The sequence below is a fragment of the Alligator sinensis genome, unplaced genomic scaffold (assembly GCF_000455745.1).
Source record: "Alligator sinensis unplaced genomic scaffold, ASM45574v1 scaffold1004_1, whole genome shotgun sequence".
Lineage (NCBI taxonomy): Eukaryota > Metazoa > Chordata > Crocodylia > Alligatoridae > Alligator > Alligator sinensis.
In genome coordinates this window covers 190,282-211,660 of record NW_005842148.1, presented here as the reverse complement: position 1 = coordinate 211,660, position 21,379 = coordinate 190,282, and the positions used below count along the sequence as shown (strand labels likewise).

Below are 21,379 nucleotides of genomic sequence, written 5' to 3'. Positions count from 1 at the left end.
CTCGGTCTCTAACCAATACTCTACACGAAGATCCAAACTCTACCTCAACTTGGGGGTTAACAGTCTCAGGGTTGACCTGGAGACTAATTAACAGTTGTTTCTAATATATAAACAGTGAGTGCTTGCTACTATGAATCTCTCTGCTCCTTTACTCTGGATACTTCCAAGATCCCCAAGTTCAAAAAACAACTGACCCCACCAAAAAAGACCCACAGTAGCTAGAATTAAGAAAACCCATGGACATTCAATGGAAGTTTGCACATTACTGGACAAACACAGGTGGGAACTTTTGTGAAGACGTAAGGGTTACAACAGCACGTGAAATCAGTGGCTAAGGAAGACGCGGCAGTGAGTTGGCAGGGAACCTGCCACCCAATGGAGCCAGAACGCACTGAAGTACGAGAAGGATTGTAGGATATCAGTTCTTCCCTAACCAGAGCCTGTGTTTCACAGACCAAGGCTAAAAGGGAAGCAGCAGTTAATTCACACCATTACCCATTTAATAGGCTACCTTCTGGGATGGGGACAATAGCTGTATAAGCAAAGAGGAGGAAAAACAGAGTAGATGGCGCCCAACATTTTGGTCATTTCCTTATTATTAATACCATCACTGCCCTGTCTCCCATGCTACAGAATTCAGTTACCTTAACTCTTAAGCAAAGCTCTTCAATTTAATCCACAACCTGCATCTTAATAAAAACAGCCTCAGCTGAATGCTTCCTCAGATGCAAATCCATTCCTAATTGCCATTAAATGATGGGGTCAGAACCATATTTAAGCAACCCGCCTTTTGTTATATGAAATGCCCTTCAGTTTACACCCAGGATTCATTCTCTTTCACGCAAACCAGGTGTTCTCACTCTGTTGTAGTAAATTATTTATGTCAGAAGTGCCTGCTAACGAAACGGCGGGTGAACACATTTTATACACACACTGCTATCCTGGAAGAGCAGGAAGTGACCTAGCAGTACTCTTTCCTAACCTTTCAGACCCTGACTTGTACAAGAGTCATTTCATCTGTTGGACTGACAGGCTAAATATTAAACATCACATGTAAGGCTAAATATTGGTGTTGACTGCAAAGGGGTCATTCATAATTAAGCTTGTTCATAATTAACATAAAAAAACAAAAAGGCTGCGTGTGGGGTTACTTCATGAACAATTACCCAAACTCACGCATGTTTCAGACTATCATGTTGTTTTGCAGCTTTCTCAAAAGTCAGATTAAGGAAAGAAGAGTCTATTCCAATCTGGATAAGACATTTAGCAACACTAGGATGGGATACAAGTAGGTTTCATCTCCCCCAGTTAAGCTGCTTCATATAGATCAAGGGGGAGATGAGCAAATAGCCAACTGAACTCAGCAGCAGATGATCCTCTGGGGCAGGTGTTATGAACACCCCAGACCACAAAGCAATACACTGACAAAACTGATGCTTCAGTTACTGGGATCTTGTGTTATCTGGCTGGTCACAAGAAGCAAACTGCACAGGACACACAGATTAGAAAGCAGAACGATCACAGAGCAAAGAATCTTAAAGCATCTGCTGAGTAAGGGCCTTGGCTTTAATGTTTACAAGCTAAAAAAGAATCGAGGGCTAGCCCTATATTTTGCAATGATCTGTTTGTACCTAATATGTGATTTAACAGAGACAGGGCCACGACCTTTAAAATCAAGGGGAGGGGAGAAGAAAATAAGATGGGATAAAAGTGAAGCATGCGAAAAGGTCCGAACCCTGCTAACCCACACAGCGATACGCCTAGTTTAAAGTAAAGCAATGGCCCATAAGGCTCGGCTGCTTTGCCAGCCAACCCAGTGCAGGTGAATGGGCCAACTGGGGGGCAGGAAGGTTGACACCACAAACAAACAACAGCTGCTCCCAACAGCTTGGGAAACTGAGAGCAAGGGTAAGACTAGCATGCTGAACTTCTCACCTTCCCTTGCAAGAGGATTTAACAAACACACGTGTGCATACACATGTACACGTACACCCTGCCACCTGCTGCTCACCTCAGTGTCTGGCCGCAGAGACCTCAGGTAGCTCTTGAGATCCCCGCGTGTCATCAGTTCCATAATAACCAGAGTAGGTTGGCCTTGAGAGACAACTCCAAGCAACCGTACCTGAAAGGGAAGAGTTATGATTACCCAGCACTTGCAGAGACAAACTCAGGCTATCATTAACCATTTAAAACCCTGGCAATTGATTAGGAGAGGCCCCAAACTGGAACCCATACCCACAAGCTTGGGGAAGGGTTTGGAAATCAATTTGGATGCAAACTGTGGAACAAGGGCCATCCCTATCAGCTTGTCATCACAAGTCATTTCTGGCACTAGTCAACTGAGCCGTGGCACTGTCGTCACCATGCCAGGGGACATGGCACTGTTAAGATCAGCCCCGGTCATCTTCAAGCCACTTACCACATGGTGACAGTTGAACTCCTTCATCACTGAGGCCTCGTTTAGGAACTCGATCCGCTCCCGCATGCTGGCAGACTCGTTGACCGTTTTGATGGCCACCCGAGTTTCTGGCTCGTCCTTCACCACGCCCTTTGCTATCCCCTCATATACCATTCCAAAGGAGCCCTGCCCAAGCTCCCGGCACATGGTGATCTTCTCACGAGGCACTTCCCACTCATCAGGAACATACACTAGAAACAAAGAGAGCAGTCAATGCCGTTCCACATGCCAGGATATGGCTACAAGACACTCAACCCCCGCAGTTCAATAATATGCAATGGTTTCCACAGCCTTTCACAGGGAATGTACATACTTCAAACATTTACCGGGTACCCACTGATTCAAGAATCTTTCTTCCTCCCTCAGCAAATCCCCCAGACCCAGCAGTCAAGGAAACAAGATTTTCATCCCAAGAAACTGACAACTAACGAGCTTGCTTTTCTGCAACAGGACAGTTTGAAGAGGCCCCGAACTACATGACCATTTTAATTCTATTGGAAACTAATTATTTGATGGCTACCAGCCTAAACCTTAAAGGCTGCGGGGGGGGGGTGTTGGTAGAATTTGAGAGATGTAACTATAGCTCCTGCATAAGGAAAAACGTGTAGTTTGAGCTACTGCCTACAAACTCAGCATGAGGAACTGTGGTGGAAAGCTGAGCAGTGTGGACAGAGCTCTGAAGCCAGGGACAAATAAACCTTTACTGCTTTAAGAGAAGGGGAGTTGGCATCAGCTGTTATGATGCAACCCTTATGTCTGCAAGCTCCTGTGGCAACACCAGTAAGCCAGATGGGTGCACATGACTGGGGAGAAAAGAGGGTTAAAGTTGCAATGATTTTGCTACACTTGTATTGCTCCAGAATCCTGCAGATGTAATGATTGCTGCATTGTAACTAGCATAAATTGCAGTTGATAGAATTGATACATCTGTCTCTATCCTAACAGTATGAGCCTTGCCCCGGGTTTGCTGCTTCCAGATTCCTCCACAGAGCATTAAACAATCTACAAAGTTCGCCTCATCAAGTGCTGTGTGAATTTAGTGTATGGCACGTCCGCTATCAGGGGACTGATTTGCTAACCACAGGGGAACAGACGCTCTGATCTAGCACATCTTTTGCATAGCTATCTATTCTGATCACACACACAGCCCAGTGCTCCTATAAAAGCAGGGCCTTACTGCTGTAGCGCCCGTTTGACACAAAGCAGACAGGAGACCACTGAAGCTCGCTGCTGGGAAGAATTATTGCCGCAAGCAAGAAAACCTTGGAACATCTCAGCTCCAAGTAGCCACTGCTGCTGCTGCTGCCTGTCAGTCATCAAGGGAAAAGGCCACACAGGCACCAGCTCCAAATCGGTGCAGTTAGAGGCGGCAGAAACCAAAGATTTCGGCCAGAATGTCAACAGGCCCTCCAGTGAATTGGTGCTACTGCAACAAAAGACACCAAGGGGAAGGGGTCTGCTGAAATAGTTAGGCGATTGGGGGCTCCGGGGAACCCGGCTCCTGCAGAGATGCATTCCCCCTCTTCAGGGCTTAGCTAGATAAACTGATGCCTCAGACTCCTTGGAAGACCTGACGCACTCCCCCACTATGAACCGGGCAATTTTCTAACCTGCACTGTGGCATGTACACACTGCTTATACGTATACACAAACGCTGCTTTGCCCTACATTTATTGCACAGCATGTGCTAAACTCAGGGCTAAGGAGCTCATCCAAAGTGCCATCCCCAGAGCCTGCTCACTCTTCCTTTGTCTGCTGCCGGTTCCTCGAAAGCAGGAATTCTTGGATGAAATCAGAAATTTTCTTTTGGAAAACACCAATTTGTGGGAATGGAGGCTGCATGTTTTGATGAATGCTTTGTGAATCAAAGGCAGGTCATCATTAGAGCTCTTCAGGTTTCTGACAAGCTCGTCTGGCAGGGAACCAGGCGTCCAGGGTTCATGGCTCCAGGGCAACCCAGCCCTGCCAACTGCCCCAGAGCTGGGGAGCCCTGGGCTTCCGGACAGCCGGGCCAGCTGGCTCTCTGGGCCGCAGTTTCCTGCTGTGATTCCGGGATGGGAAGCAGTGAGATGAACAAGAATTGTGCATGTCAATTTGGCAGCTGTAAAGAGCCCCTGGGGAGAAGGCTTCCACCGAGTAACTCTATGTCTGTGGTTCCGAAGCAGGAATTTTCAAAATTCCCATTTCTTTGGAAATTGAAGGGAAAATTGGTTTCATTCCAACTCGGAGATGAACTCAAATTTCCCAGAAATCCAAAATCCTGAGATTTTGCCAGTTCTATTCAGAAGCAAATATATGCAAGGGCATGATCTAAAGTAAAATCACTTACCAGGTACAAGCTGCAAACACTCTGAGGTCAGCTTTCCTGACCATCAGCTATTTGACAACGAGCCCTTGCAGCAGCTTTGTCCTGTGCAAGGTTATCAGGGTGTTCCCAAAACACCCAAAGACAGGAAAGTTTCCCCAATTTCGCTCTCAGCTCAACCTTCTTTCAGAACTATGAAATCAGGCAGCAGGAAATAAAGAATTTTTGCAGGTGCCCATGTCCAAAGCAGGCTTCAGATTCAATAGCCTAAAGCAACACAAATGTTTTCTTTACTGGCTCCCTCAAATTCACCATTAACATGGGATAATTTTTTTTTTTGCTTCTGGGGCTGTGTGGAGCAACTGAAAGGTTTATCTTAAACAGAACATCTGTATTCCCCTTTAAGGGTGATGGACCTTCCTGGGTGATGGACCCAGGAAGGTCTATCACCCAGGACTTTCTGCTTCTCCCTCATCTTTCCAATATCCAAACAATGAATTGGCACCCTTCTTCCAGTCCATTTACACTGATAAAAGGTTGGAGACTGACAAAGTTCTCCTTAAAAGCACCTACACCTCATGTTGCTCATACAACATTAACAAGCGGGACGAATAGCCTGATCTCAGTTGGGCATTTTAGACACTAACAGAATAGAAAGACTCCAAAGATAAAATTACTCAAGAACCAGCTACAAATATACAAGATCAAGTTGAAACTAGCTCAAAAAAGAACTGTTTTGTCAGCTTTGGAACAACAGTCGTCTTTATACTACTGGGTATTAACACAAAGGGATATAGATTACATTATGCATCTGTGCTTGCTTTCATAACATTTCAACACGTGAAGCACTCGTCTCACAGGCCTGCCCGCCTGCATCTCCACATGTGAAAGGTCTTTCTTCATTTTTTTAAACAAACAAGTGCTCTGAAACTAGCATTCAGAGTTGTCTGAATGGGTTACAAATGTATATAGACTAGTATGACACAGGTTTTCACGAATGATTTTCATTTCGGTGAGAACATCCGAACGGCAAACCCAGGCCGGTGGCTGAGAATCCCGAAGGAAAGCTGATGCATTTAGACTTACTCTATCACTTTTATGGACCTGCAACTCCCCAAATTAAGCTTGACTGGGTCTCTCACAACACAGTATAAGCAAGTAAAAGCATTAGAAGGCCATACTCACCATCAGAAGCACTGAAGTACTCGGGGTTCACAGAAGCATACAGCACTCCATTTCCCAATCTGTCACTGTTCCTGTTAAGCACATGAAACGTATATTTTTAGCTCGTTCATAAAACCCCCACTAAATTTCAAACTCCCTCCTACTCAAGTCTTCCACGGTCTGCTCCACTACGTGACCCCTGGCTCTCAAGGCGAGAGTGGAGCTGACAACATCAGTCTAACGGAAGAGGAAACTCTTGTTCTCCAGACGTACATCTACACCCCCATCAGACCACCTCTGCTTTGCCACAGCCTTCCTGGAAGACCCACAGCTCGTTATCAGTCAACTTTACATCCCATCTGCACAGAAGAGTGGATAGTGAGCTGGTTCTTACACATCTTTTTATAATAGAATAAAAAGATCTTCTCGGGGCGGAGACTGGATGGTGATGTAGCACGCAGGAGAGCTGGGCTCAGGATCAGCTCACAGCATTGCATGCTGGCCATTGTGAAGGAGAATGCTTATGCTTGGAATAGGGTTAAGGTTTTAGGAAGCTTGTATGCGACCTGTTTTGTGATCTTTTACTACTGTCGTTGCTTTAGTTTTCCAAGAACTCTAAACTGTTTGAGGTTAGGGTGCTTTTATTAATAAAACTTTTTTGATGAATTAATCAATTAATAAATAAATAAAATTAGCCTAATTTCCTAGAATTGTCAGACTGATAAATTGCCAAGGTTCTGGGAAAGGAGACCAGATGTTTTGCTCTCCGAGCCAGAAGAAAGCAACAAGGAGCATGAGTTGGCAGGAGCTTTGGCTAGTGAGAAGTCAAAGAAGGGGTCACTCTATCCCTAGTATGCTAGAGTAAAGCATATCCCTGGATACATATACAAGAGACACTTGTAAAGTGAATTTAAGTAGTAGTTAATGGGAACACTCCAAATAAATATATTAGACAGAGTCAAAAAGATAATGCAAGTCTCCACATGCAACCTGCAAGGCTGTCAAGGCATATTAAGAGCTGGTGTGTATTTTATGCAGTTTCCTTAGGTTTCCCTTATTTAACTAGAACATTTCCAGGTTGTGGAAACCAAATAAAGAAAGATCAATTGTACAAGCTCTCAGACCGACCACCTGCTGCCCGGAAAATAAGTGTTTTGTTGGCATGCTCAAAATGGATTAAAAAACTGTTAGAATTTGCTGCTTTGAATTTGCAAGAAATCGAATGACTCTGAATCAAAACAAATGTCTGTGGTTTGGAAAGGGATCCAAATGACTGGCTTCTCTTTTTTCTGCCTTTGTTATCGCAATAGATATGTTCCCAAAAACCTGGTAACACAGAAAGGAAATTAAAAACCCCTTTCCACATTTCATGCAGCTAAGAGGTGCTCACTAGTAAATGCAAGCCTTCTCTTCTTCTGTCGGCAAGAGAGAACCTGCTGTAGCCTCTGCTATGTAATCCTTCCAATGCCATCCTGGCATCAAAATCAAACTCCCCCTTTGGGGGCACTGAATTGCTTCTTTCCACTTAGTCGGAGTCAGAAGAGCTAGAACTCACCTCTTTTTGTTAAAGACATACAGCATTATCATCAGCCCTCCAATGATCAGCAGAACCGCTATGGGGAGCGCAATGATCAAGTGCAAGAAGTTCCCATACTCTGCTGCTGCAACAGACAAGAAAGAAGATGTTTTTATTCAGGTCAATACAGAATTTCTATCGACACCAGAGCATTCTCGAGCGTGCAGTATATTGCCAAACCCCAAGCTCAAGCTACTCGTTTTTCTAGCTGAAGTGAAAAAATGTATTCAGGAAGACTCACTAACAAAAGATGACTGGAGAACGAGAAATCAGACAAAGAGGAGAGTACTGATGTCCTAAAAGAGCAGTCTCCTGGCTTAATGGAGTTCTGTTATTGCTAGCTATGTTTAAGTGCTTCTGTTCTTTAAAGATTAACACTTTTATTCCTTTTAGTTATTACTCATATATATTTAGAAACAGCATACAGAAACAGATTTCATTGCTTTAAGTTCACCTTGAACGCCAGCAAATGTTATTTTTATATATATATATATATATATCTAGATAGATAGATAGATAGATAGATAGATAGATAGATATCTATATATAAAATAGGAATGAGAGAAGCACAACAGTATTTTGTCTGTTGATCCAACAATCTTCTAACTAAAAACAAAATGGGGAAAAAAAAATCCATGCAGGTGTATGAATACAAGCAGCTTTTTGGGGTCTGAGGTTTGAAAACATGAGCACAGGATGGAACTTTTTTTTTTTTTTGGCTTGTTTTACCAATCTGTTCATCTTCATAAAGAAATTCTACTATTTAGCATTGCTCCCTCTCACATCAATGAATTGTCTGATATTGATATGACATGAGGTAGGTGGTAGGGAGAAGAAGTCTTTTAGAAAGAAAAGAAGCTCTTAAAGCAGTTTCTCACACGCTTTATAGCATAGGTTAAGTTAGCCAAATGGCAGCATCAGTTCCAGATTCCAATGGGTCATGCTGCCACATGATTATCCCAAAACTACTTTTCCACCCACAATTAGTATATCAAAGTGACAACAGATTACTCTTAACAATGTGTTTGTATACCCTCATTACCTCTCTATATGTGGGTCTATATATGTGTATTTATAGGGGAGCAGAAAACAGGACTTGGACTCATATTCTTTCCATACATAGGAATTTTCCAACGAAGAGAACACAGAACTAACTCTTGAAGTTATCAGCAGTGAGAAAGCATGCTGTGAGAATAAGGAGGATGTTTCGATTCCCCACAATTACACATGTAAACACAACAGGAAAAAGGGGAAAAAAAAACTTAGGATGCAAAGCTAAATACATCCTATCACTTTCTTCTTACGTTTGGGCTGTACGTAGAAAGACACCGGCTCAGTCCAGGACCCATTGCCAGCCAAAGAAGTGGCCTGCACCCTGGCAGAAAAGTTTCCAGGGTTCAGATGGGTTAGTTTTGCTCCTCCAAGCTTCTTGTATTCCTGCCTAGAAACACATTCCCGCTTCTCCTGAAAGAACAAGAGCAGTTTGCAGTTCATATAAATATTTTTTTATGCTTGTACTTCACAGAAACCCAATCAGGCTGCTGGGCTGCATACATTCATGATGTAAGCTGGCTTCTTAAACTGAAATCAGAACGCCCTTTTTTCAAATGAGGGATACTTGGAATCCACTAATGGCTAGATCTGCAGGCTAGGAAACAGGATTACGGTTTTTTATGGTCAGAACTATTGCCGTTAACAGCACGCTTTATGTTTCAATGCCTTAGTTTACCCATCTGTTAAACAAGCACAAAAAATGTCTCGCAGGTAGCTTGCAAGACAGGCTAGAAAACTACTCTTTTGTTCTGGCCATAAGTCACACCTTGCCCAGAATGCACAAAACTATTCTTTGCCTTGCCACTTAGTGATGAGACCAGTTGTCCAGGAAGCGGGAGGTCTTGGTTATCGTGCTAAACTTCCTGCTACTGTGAGATGTGGCATGTAACCACAAGTGCCCACAACCTGAGTGGTAAGAAAAACTCTTAATGCCATGCTAGGACTTTCCTTAAGCACAGACTCAAACAAAACCACTACCTCCACTTGCACTCTCACCCTTGTCTGCCCCTGGATAGCCTGTTAGGTCTGGTAAAACCACAGAATAAATAAGGTGGCTCTGCCTGTCATTACTTCAAATAGAGGAGTATAAAAACTTCCAAATCCTCACCTCTCCATGTTGCCCATATTTGATTTCGTACATGAGTATCAACCCATTCGGGGTTGCTGGTTCTGACCACTTCAGGTAGATGGTGTTTTCTTCTTTCACTTCCCACGTTACTGCTCCTGGAATGTTATCTGCTCCTTCTACAACACAATTACAAGAGTTGATTGTAAAGGCAGTACTGGAGCCTGTCTGAATTGGAGACAACTGCTGGAATGAGTGATGCAAAAGATAAAAGGCAAAATTCCAGAGGGGCCAAAATACTGCAGTAAGTATTGTTCAAATAACTAGGGAGCAAGGAGTGCTTGCAAGGGGCTTTCTGGAGAGCCTAGCATTCTTTGAACTGCGACTGCCACAGCTGGCAGTACACAGGCCTCCAAACATTAGCATGCATTAAATGCTAGAACACAAAGCAGGGGTGAAGAACCTGGTCTATTGCAGCAACTGGTTCTTTCAGACCTCCAAATAGCAGGGAGGGAAGTCAGTCCGAGCAAACAGCTTTAAAAGGTCCAACATCGCAGCAGCAGTTGCTGTCACATTTCTGCTGAGCTACTTGCTGAATAGTGTCGGTACCACAAACATACAAAGAGTGGCTCAGCAGGGAAGCATGTACATGATGGGGTCTGCACCAGAATCAGATGTCCTGCAGCATGTCCACTCATGACTTTTATGATGGAGAGACATGAGCAGTCTACTGCTTTATCCTACCACCAATGCTTTTGGTTTTGGAACTAAGACAAGCGGCTCCCCACAGACTGCTGCACATATGAATGCTGCTCAGTCAGAGGAAAAGGGGACACTTTCAATAACACAGGCACTCTGTGCCAAACGCTACGAAACTCGTAAAAGCCTTCCGCTTCTGAGAACTGTAGGCTAAGAATTTGGGAACGTTTGCTTCCTTTCCCCTGATCTTACAGATTTCCCTGCTTCCTTCAAATAAGCAATGCTTCTGCACCACACTGCCCATCGCTGGACCTGGAATATCACAGGGCTTCCAGAAACAAAGCTGACTTGCTGCTGCTCTGCATCAAAACGAAACCAGATACCTGCTGGTGTTATAAGCGTTGGCTGACTGCACATGGGCTCTTACTAAAACCAGATTCATTCTTCTCAGATGAAAAATCAGTAGGGGCCAGAATGGAGAATGGTATCCGTATTCTCCATTTGCACTATGCTGGTTGCTTGCAACTGTCATGAAAGTGACACAGTATTATGTCCCCAGACTTGACAAATGCAATCACTTCTGTGACAGAAGCAGCAGTTGGTTTTCATGGCATATGCAACAGTAAGCCGCAAACATGTGGCAAACCATTCAGTGAGAACCGGGTAAAAAGGGAACTCACTGATGGAAACTTTTCTCCCTACTTCTGTTGAGAATGACAGGAAAGATGCAATCACACCTTCTGTCCAAACCTGACCCTGGGGCTCAAGAAATTTGTCAACACCCACTTCCACTCCCCAGTTGATTTGCATAACTTTCTGGGCAGATGAATTGCTTTGCCTTCTCCTGATAAGTGAACTGCCCCCTAGACTCTGGAGTGATGGACCCCTAGCAGGCACTGATACAGCACGATAGCTGCATAATGCACTTGATTTATTTTACACCCGCCCACCCTTTAAAGAAGCACTGTTTTCTATTTGGTTTCCAAAGCAGTTCTTCTGTATGAGATACATGCATCTTCTGTAAAATAAAATTCACGCTTTAGAGACTTTTCAGACGGTACCTGCAGGCATGGTTCTTGCAAAGACAAAGTTGGAAGCACTGCAGCCAAGGGTCTCCGCTTCATGGTTGCAGCTGTGAATATCAATCCGGTAAAGAGTAAAAGGCTGGAGGTGGGAGATCACAGTCCTCTCCTTGCCTTCCACTTTGGTCTCATAGAATGGGTACTCCATTTCACTCTCCTCCGCATCAGAAGCATTAGCAAAGTGATCAGTCCCTGTCGTGTTCCTGTTCCTACTGGCAAGAGTAGCATTTGCAACTCGAAACACGTCCCTGCGCTTCCGGTCAGGTCTGCAGAGAACAAAGGTATATGTAGAAAAGGGTCCACTGAATAGGTTAACTTGTAAAGCCAACCCCACAAAGAGGGAAGAAAACTGAGACAGGAGACAGTAATCTAATTGGCTTCAGAGATAAAAAAAAGAACAGAAGAACGAAAGGAGAAGGAACTGCAAAGTAATAGCAATAGAAGCTCATTTCTTGGTGTGAATATGCTGTATGCTTAGGAAACCCTTTAACTGTCCACTTCAGAAAGAGATCAAAACAATCTTTTAGGCCCCAATTCTGTCCCAAGTGAGTGTGTAGACTTCCGCTGACCTCACCAGAGCTGACATGATGCTGAATGGCAAATATGAACCCAAGATTATTAAAGAAGCAAATCTGATTTGTATTTGATTTTGCTGATGCTGGAGGGAAAAAGAAACAACCAGAAGTCACAGATTTAAAAGCTTAGGAAGAAAATGAATCTACTGAATAAGCAAGAACTGTAAGCCTCCTAGGTTCCATTATAATTTTTTAGTTAGGATGAAATTATTATAGTTAGAAGCTTCTTAATTTGTTGTGTTGAGGAAACAGACTGTGAAAGTTAACAGCTGTGCACTTGTGACAATTGTATTCCTTCTATACTACACCTTTCTGTAGCAAGGCCTGTACCAATGGCCAACCTTCTGACTTTAGAAAAATCAGCATGGTAATACAGGTGTGTATTGAAAAAGAGTCCACTGAGCAGCTTTTGTGACTCAACAGCCCACAAGTATTTCTATACAGGGGAAAAAAAGGAAAGCTAAAATTACCAAATAAAAACTTTTAGAACTGACTTGTAAGGTCCCATGTTGTAAACTGTCATTGTGGAGACAAACACACACACACATCTAGAGTCAATCTCTGCACCGAAGTAAAAAGCATGCAATCTGTTTCAAGTCTGAGGACTGCCAGTGGAGAACAGACCTATTTGTCAGTTGTTGCTAAGGAGAAAAAATGCAAATGACAGAACGACTCCAACTACAGCACGTCACTGGTCCATAAGAGGCGTCACGCGCTCTTCAGTTTGGGGTTTCTCTACACACAAACCCAGACCGCAGAAGTAGGCTGACCGTTTCCTGATTCAGTCCTGGTCAATGAAGTTGTCATGATTTCACTCTGAATGAGCAGAACACCCAGAAAGCAAGGTGACTAAGAAAAATCAGCAGAGAATCTATACCAGAGATGTTTCCTTCGTTGTGCCACCTCTCACATACCATATACGACCGCCTAGTACTAGGCCACTGCTGGGTCTATTGATTATAATGGTGATGGTAATTATTTCAACACATCCCTGATCCAAGACATGAGACTTGGAAACTGAGCGAAAAAGTATCCCCCATCAGCATGGAAACACATTCATTCAACCCAACTCATCCTAGCAGCCATAGCCTACTCCACCCCATGGAAAAGGAGCTGCAAGTTTACTCAGGTAAGTTTGGTTTAGGAATCTATAGGCAGAAGCTGGATGAAGCTTTAAAGTTCAATGAGAGAGTTTCTAAAATCCTTTGGTGGTGGCAGCACGTACATTAAATCAACCACAGCATAGAGCGCAGATAAGGCAAAGGATCTCTTCGTTAACTGGCAACACAAACACCCAACGTGATCTATGTAGCCAAGTCTCACACTGGCACAAAATGGGAGAATTTCCTAGTGAACACAGCATAAAGCCCTCATCTGGACATAAAGAAGAACCTCTTCACTGTCCGGGCCCCCAAGGCCTGGAACAGAGTGATGCCAGAGGTAGTGCAAGGACCTACTCTGGACTCCTTTAAGAGACATCTGGATGTTTATCTTGCTGGGATCCTTTGACCCCAGCTGACTTCCTGCCCCTGCCCCTGGGGCAGGGGGCTGGACTCGATGAGCTTCTGAGGTCCCTTCCAGCCCTAATGTCTATGAAATCTCTCTGATGATACCTACTGAAATGGTTAGGCCTAGCAGTGCTGTGAGTAGGCAAAGCCATCATTCATTCCCTCACTCTTCCTCAACAGTGCAAGAACTTTTGGACCATACAGAAGCACTAGGATGTCTGTCCCTGAAAGAGAACATTGCACAGTGTTGGGACAAAGACATGAGATTAAAAATCATCATCATCATCCACCAAGGTACAGGTCAGCATAACAGCACATTGTAGTGATCAGAGGGCTGAAAGGCACTGCTTTACCTACCACTGCCTTTATAGGATGCATAAAGGTTTGCTCTATAGCAGTCACTGAAAACATGTAAAACAGGGCGCTACACTACCTTAAAAAAAATAAATTATAGATACAGAATGTGCAGGCAAAAAAAATAAAATAAAAAAGATATAGTCACGTTAGGGAGAGACAGAGACCCACAGATTAACCACAAGGCAAACATAACTAAAATACTAAGGGACTGGACATCAATGACTTTCTGTCAAGCAACTGGCTGTTTTGCTGGAACACCCAAATGAGGAAAAAATTAGTACCTGAGAAACAACTTAGGCAGCCAAAAATAAAAGCAGATCTTGAGGTAAAAGGACATGAAAATCCACCTAGCCTCCAAGTGAAAGAAAGAAGAGCAAAAGATAAGGAAATAAAAACCAACCTGAATGGAGGGGGAAAAAAACTGAGAGAAAGAAAAAGGAAATGACAACTTAGTGCAAAATCTAACTGCTCTTCCATCTTGGGCTCATTTGAAAAGTTATGATATCCAAGATGCACAGGTTTAGTCTCTCTCTGCACTAGGGAATCAAGGAAAAGGGGCAGAGCAATAGTTCCCACAGTGCTGTAAAGGCAGCTTCAGCACTACAAGTGGTTCTGTATGTACCCATCCTACCCCAGGTGTGATGGGTTACTGCAAGTTTTTAAGTAAACTTGACATTACTGCAAGTTTTGAAGTAACCTGAAAACCACACGGTCAGATTCTTTTATTTACTTGCTGTACTTTTCATGATGTCCCAAAGACCGGGAAGGTCCAGGTAGAGCACTGGAAGCACAACCTCGTCTAATGAGGCTTGTGTTGACATATGAATCAACTTCCCCCGCGGGAAAGAAAAGGAAAAAAATAGACATCTGCAAGGAACAAGTTGCTTAGATTTGTCCCAGGGAGAAATCTCACCAGGTCATAATCTCACATTTCCCTGACATTCAGATTTCTTAAAAGTCACTTAATTCCTCTGCTACAAGTCTTGGATCCCATCTGCTACCACTGTTATGTCAGTGAAAAGAAGGGAGTGTGTGCGTGCGTGTGTGCATGCGCACCCCACCCCTCCAATTCTAAAAGCAAATAAGCTGGGGTGGGGGCCATGGAGGGATATAGTAAAGCACCCAGCATGTGTCGTTCCACTTAAAATCTTAGAAAGGTCCAATATAGGGGTAAAAATTGTTAACAATTTGTTCAAGCTTCCCTTCTTCCTTCTCTTTCTCAGTTAGGTCCAGGAAAGTTTATCCCATGCAAACTTAGTAAAGCTGTTCAAATGACAAAGCTCAAGCCAAACACATTTTTTCCTCTGTAAAACTAATATTGTGCGACCTTTGGCAAGGTATAACTTACACATGCCTTTCAGAGACTCCTGGGCCAAAGCCACCTCTTGTTTACATCACATGGACTGCTCACGACTGACACGCACCGTAACCGGCCAGCACAGGACCCGGCCCATTAATGTATCAGTAGCTAACGCTACCTCCGGATGTTGTCTGAAACGCAGCACAAGTCAGCGCAACAATTCAACACTTCCACTAAAAGGCAGCACTATTTATGGCTTGTATTCTGAAAGTCCCTGCCCCAAAAGAGCTTACAGTCCAACACGTCCCTAAATAAAAATACTAAAGATGAAGCTAGTGAAGAGAGTAGGCTTTCTGAGACTTAGCCTTACTGTCTCAAAAGACTGCACATTAGAAGTCCCTTAGACGCTGATTTCCCATCGTTCTGCACCAGCCAAGAGAGACAATGAGACTCCATGTGTGATCAAAATCTGACTGCTTCCATAGCAATACAGCATTTGTACACAGTGTGCTGGCTCCATGCTCCAATTATCTGAAGTAAAAACAGCTCACACACAAGGTAAATTAGAAACTCAAGTATCAAACCACTGAAGAATTCAATAGTATCTGCTCCAAGACACCATATAAAATGCAGTTCAACAAGTAAGCCTCCATTAACATGTAAGCAGCAGCCTTCACCATAAAAGAGAAAGTACAATCAATTCCCAGCTGCTGAAAGAGCCCTGGAAACTTAACACACTCTCCATAATTAGTGCAGATACGAATTAGAAAGAGCAACCATTTTTAATTCTACAAGGCACGAGTACTCCTTTAATTTCTAAGGTCAGATTAAATCTTCATGATGAGTTACCTAAGTACTTAAAAGGGGGGGAGAAGGGGAGGAAGAGAGAGAGAGATCATGTTTGAAACCAGTTGTCTGCCATGTAGTGCTCATCTCTGAAACTCTTATAAGCAAAGAACTCCTTAAGTGACCCTTGATTCTACAAAGGAACAATTGCAAAAAGGTCCTTGAACAATACAGGTAAGGACCCTTGCAATTAGCTAAAATAGGGAGAGGCAGGTGAAAATTAGTAGAGCCTTAGAGAAGTAGGACAACTGCAAATTGCCTTGTTCCTTGTGAGGCAACGTTTTGACGTGTTTTAGGTGTTATCCAAAGATGCTTTCAAGTTTCAATACCTTGTGCCAAAGGAAATCTGTAACATTCCCCCAGTCAAGCGAAACCTGTATCATTCCCCCAGGCCAGGACCGCTAAAGGCCAATGTCTCTTACCTGGGGACAAAGATGGAGTTATGCAGGAAGTTCTCAAAGACTTTCCGGTACTCTGCCTCCTCCTTCTCTGCTTGTTTTTCTGCCTCTGTCTTGGGACAGGCACAGCAAGGTCCTTTCTCTCCCCCACAGCCCTCTGGCTTGGTGGGCTCAGTAGCTTCTTCTGTATCAATGGTCCCATCAGCATATCTCCGAATAGGGACTTTATCTTGAGAAGAAATAAGTAGAGATTGTGTTTCCCCTCTAACATTACAAATGGGTACAGTAACAAACCATATTCAACCCCTCTACCTCCATTTGCCATTATTCATAGAGACATGATGAAACAGGGAACTACAACGTGCACATGAATGGTCAAGCTTTGACCCACGTGAATAATGCAAACCGACAAGTATGCATCTAAGGCATTTTAACACGAACCTATTTTCCACTCCCTTACCTTTGGAGCAGTAGTTGTGCCGGTAAAGGTAACTGTCCTGGGGCTGTTGTTGCCATCGAACAATATAATAAGACAGGTTGCCATTGGGGAGAGAGGGTGGATTCCATTTCACAATGAGTTGGGAAGAAGAGTTGGATGCGGAAATAACATCCAGAGGGATAGACGGCACTGGGGAAGGAAAAAAAACCACATAGGCATAATCCATAAGGATAGATTTTTGGGAGAAGGCTGAGAAACCAACGATCCCCAGTTAACCATTTTGAAAAAATTGCTCATCTCACCATCGGAAAAAGTATCCATAATCTCCCTATAAGCTTATGGATGCGAACGTATTAAAAAAAAAAAATGCCCCAGAGCGACGACCTAAAGTTGCATTTGATAACATTAGTTGACCTCAATGGATCAAAACTGGCAATCCTCACTCCAGGACATCTTCCACTAATTTTCACTGGGAATACCACCTAAATAATGGCCCCAGAACTTGGCCTGGAACCTGTATAAGCTATAGTTAATGACACTGTGATTCTCTTAAGTCTACGTAAGTCAGAGAAATTTCAATTCATGTAACAGCAGAATATGCTTTTCAGTTGCTACTTGCTAAATGAAGCAACTATCTACACTAAAAAGTTATATCAATTTAGTTTGGTTTCACATGAAAAAGTACAAATGGCACAACTTTCGAGGTGCCGAGAGAACTTCTGAGAAAACAATCCACAGAAACAAACAGCCTCAACTGCATGCCTATAGAAACACAGAGCCCTTTCTTGAGGCAAAATCTTCTAATCTGTAAATTCTCTCCTTGTCTATTTATTGTCAGTATATGCATCAGAAACTTCTTGCATTGCTGCTGTTGTGTTATATGAACAATGGCCAGCTATTTTCAGCGAACATTTGTGCAAAATATATAGAAAAAATAAAATATGCAGAATGGGTCTTTTCTTAGTTTTGAACAAACAAAAAGTTTAGTTGTTTCTGCCTACACTCAGTACCATCATGGCCTTGTTGAATTCAAGGCTGAAGAACAGTGATAAACTTTCAAGATTTTACTTTATATATCATGGCTCCTGAATGATCAATAGTGCAAGATACCCTTTCACCTATATGGCATTATCACCTTAAGCATTTGTAGAGCTCAGTGTCTCCACAAACTTGCTCCAATACAGAATCATCTTGCATGTACTAGAAAAACCACTGTCTACAGGATCAGCTGGATTTGCTTTAGGAGATCTAGGGCAAAAATGTATTTTCAAATGTCATAACTTTTCTTTTACTATACTCAGGGTTTAATGCACTTGGACTGCCGTTCTGAAATACAACAATTTTGAACATAGCTGAGACTAACATGAATGTTTCCAAGGTAAACAAGATGGCCTAATATTTATTACCCTCCAAAAAACCAAACATGTAAGCTAGTCATTCATGCAGAAATGAAAATGATGGGCAAAACTTAGACAGAGCTAGAACCTGACTTTAGAGCACCAGAGATTCACCCCCATTGTCTCAAAAATTGACATACTGAGCCATTTTGTTTTTCAGTTACTTAACACAGATAGATGCTCTGCTATTTGAAGGTTTATAAAACACATTTTGGAAGCTTGAGGGCACCACGTTGAGCAGAAGGGAACAAGATTACCCTGTGCTGTGCTATAGTACCAAGAACTGGGTGTTAAGGACAAGCATACTATAGTCCTATGCAACAAGAGCCTTGTGCTCCTTTCTGTACCTGGAAAGGAGACCCTTGCCTACTCTCACTGCTGTATTTTCAGCAAAAAATATAAAATAGATACTGACCGTAACAAAGTGCAGTATTCTTAAAATTGCAACCGACGCCCAGGCAAAAGCCAAGCTATTAAACAGGTACTTTGCGTCGGTCTTTCATCAGTCCCATAGGACGCCCCTCCCCATTACGGGACAGGGAGGCCTGGGTGAGGGAGATTCCCTGCACTCCATCAATGTTGACCTTGTGAAGGAACACCTTGAGAGGCTGGACACCTTCAAGTCAGCTGGACCTGACAATCTACACCCCAGGGTACTCGAGGAGCTGGCTACCATCATAGCCCAGCCCCTGGCACGGATCTTCAAGAGCTCCTGGTGCTCTGGTGAAGTGCCTGAAGATTGGAAGAAGGCCAATGTGGTGCCTATCTTCAAGAAAGGGAGGAAAATGGATACGGCAAACTACAGGCCCATCAGCCTGACCTCTACCCTGGGGAAGGTCTTAGAAAAGATAATTAAAGAGGCCATTCTTAACAAACTGGCCGACGGCAACATCCTAAGGGATAGCCAGCACGGGTTTGTTGCAGGTAGGTCTTGCTTGACCAATCTTATTTCCTTTTACAAACAGGTGACCTATCACCTAGACAAGGGAGAGGAGATTGATGTCATATATCTCGACTTCAAAAAAGCCTTCGACCTGGTATCCCATCATCACCTCTTGGCAAAACTGGCCAACTGCAGCCTCGGGTCCACTACGATCCACTGGCTAGGGAATTGGCTCCGTGGTCAGACCCAGAGGGTGGTGGTTGACAGAAGTCAATCGTCAAGGTGCCCTGTGAGGAGTGGGGTCCTCCTTCTTGGACCTATATTGTTCAACATCTTCATTAATGATGTGGACATTGGAGTCAGAAGCGGACTGGCCAAGTTCGCTGATAATACCAAACTCTGGGGTAAAGCATCCACACCTGAGGACAGGAGGGCAATCCAGGCTGACCTTGACAGGCTCAGGAAATGGGCGGACAAGAACCTGATGATGTTTAACACAGAAAAATGCAAGGTTCTCCACCCTGGGAGGAAAAACCTGCAGCATCCTTATAGGCTTGGCAGTGCTACGCTGGTTAGCACTACAGATGAAAGGGACTTGGGGGTCATCATTGACCACGAGATGAACATAAGCCTTCAATGTGATGCTGCGGCTAGTAAAGCGAGCAAAACGCTGGCTTGCATCCATAGATGCTTCTCAAGCAAATCCCAGGACGTCATTCTCCCATTGTACTCGGCCTTGGTGAGGCTGCAGTTGGAGTACTGCGTCCAGTTTGGGGCTCCACAATTCAAAAAGGATGTGGAGAACCTTGAGAGAGTCCAGAGAAGAGCCACGCTCAGAGGTGATGATCAGAGGTCAGGGAAACAGACCCTATGATGACAGGCTGAGAGCTATGGGACTCTTTAGCCTGGAAAAGCACAGGCTCAGGGGCGATCTGATGGCCACCTGGAAGTTTATCAGGGGTGTTCGCCAGGATCTGGGGGAATGATTGTTCACCAGAGCACCCCAAGGGATGACAAGGTCAAACGGTTATAAACTCCTGCAAGACCATTTCAGGCTGGACATAAGGAAGAATTTCTTCATTGTCTGAGCCCCCAAGGTCTGGAATAGCCTGCCACCAGAGGTGGTTCAAGTACCTACACTGAACGCCTTCAAGAGAAATTTGGATGCTTATTTTGCTGGGATCCTATGACCCCAGCTGACTTCCTGCCCCTTCGGCAGGGGTCTGGACTTGATGATCTTCTGAGGTCCCTTCCAGCCCTAATGTCTATGAAATCTATGAAAATACACCAGGTCCCCCAAATGAATTTCCTGATTATTAAGCCATTTAAAAGCTGGTGACTTTTCCCATCCACTTACCTTTCTTCCAAAATCCAAGGCTAATAAGGGGCATATAGCATGCCTGTACATGAGCCGGGAGGCTGCTCCAACGTGCTGCAATTGCAGCACGTGGCAGCAGACTCAATTAATGGAGCCTGCTGGAGCATGGTAATTACCGCACTCCAGCCAGCCTCTGCATCTCATGCATCAGCATCCCTGCGCTTCAAAATGACAGCAGAGGCGCTTTAACTCAGAGGTGCTCTAATTAAAGCGCCTTCCACCCCCAGAGCATGTGCAAGAATGCCCATCATTCCTTAAAGGACATAACACCAAAAGCCCAGGATCTTACCTGCAGCATTGGTGCGTATATACACAATCTCGCTCTTGGCTCCGTGAATGTGGTGGTTCTCCATCATTGTGAGGGTAACAGCCTTGACATAAATGGCATATTGAGTCCAAGGTTTCAGTCCCTGCAGCAAAATCCCAGGGTTGTTCTCTTTGTTTGGGGGCAGGTCGACATCCACCATGTTCCAGCTGTTTGAGCCGCATGCATCCTGCCCATCATACTCTGTCACATTCTTGAACGGTCTGAAATATTTTTAAAAAGTGGCACAGATTGTACTTTTACTTTCTCTTAAAAACACCCAAACATTCATGAGGGAATCTCACGTCAGCCTTGTCCAATGAAACTAATAAAAAAAAGTTTATTTGCTTTTTATAGCAGAATAAAAAACAGAGAATCCCAGCGCCTGGGCTCATCTTTTTATTTCCAAGTGCTATAAAACTCGGAGTTTGGATTTAGCTGGGGGATTTAGACTCAGTAGTTACTGCAAAGGCGGGGTCTCAGGAGACATGGGTACCCCTGGCTTCCTTTCCTTTCCCACAAAAGGAGAGCTGCTGCCTAATTTATCAGTGGGAACAGACATTTGCAATTCAATCATTCCCACTCAAAGGA

General features: G+C 43.8%; 1 protein-coding gene across 5 annotated transcripts in view; it reads right to left on the bottom strand.

Annotated features, from left to right (window-relative positions):
- IGF1R (insulin like growth factor 1 receptor) overlaps positions 1–21,379 on the bottom strand; it is a 264,141-nt gene that overhangs the window by 62,655 nt on the left and 180,107 nt on the right. For 4 of the 5 annotated variants that reach the window (XR_003094474.1, XR_003094475.1, XM_025206251.1 and 1 more), the window contains exons 8-17: positions 20,774–21,012; positions 16,848–17,015; positions 16,412–16,616; positions 11,383–11,669; positions 9,665–9,801; positions 8,808–8,967; positions 7,483–7,588; positions 5,949–6,019; positions 2,420–2,649; positions 2,012–2,122 (exon numbers count right to left, since the gene is read on the bottom strand). Coding sequence is in view for 3 of the 5 variants with exons in the window: in XM_025206251.1 (XP_025062036.1) it covers positions 2,012–2,122; positions 2,420–2,649; positions 5,949–6,019; positions 7,483–7,588; positions 8,808–8,967; positions 9,665–9,801; positions 11,383–11,669; positions 16,412–16,616; positions 16,848–17,015; positions 20,774–21,012 (1,714 nt within the window). In the remaining 2 variants the exon portion in view is untranslated. The remainder of the gene's footprint in view (positions 1–2,011; positions 2,123–2,419; positions 2,650–5,948; positions 6,020–7,482; positions 7,589–8,807; positions 8,968–9,664; positions 9,802–11,382; positions 11,670–16,411; positions 16,617–16,847; positions 17,016–20,773; positions 21,013–21,379) is intronic. The other variant, XM_025206250.1, reaches the window with a different exon arrangement.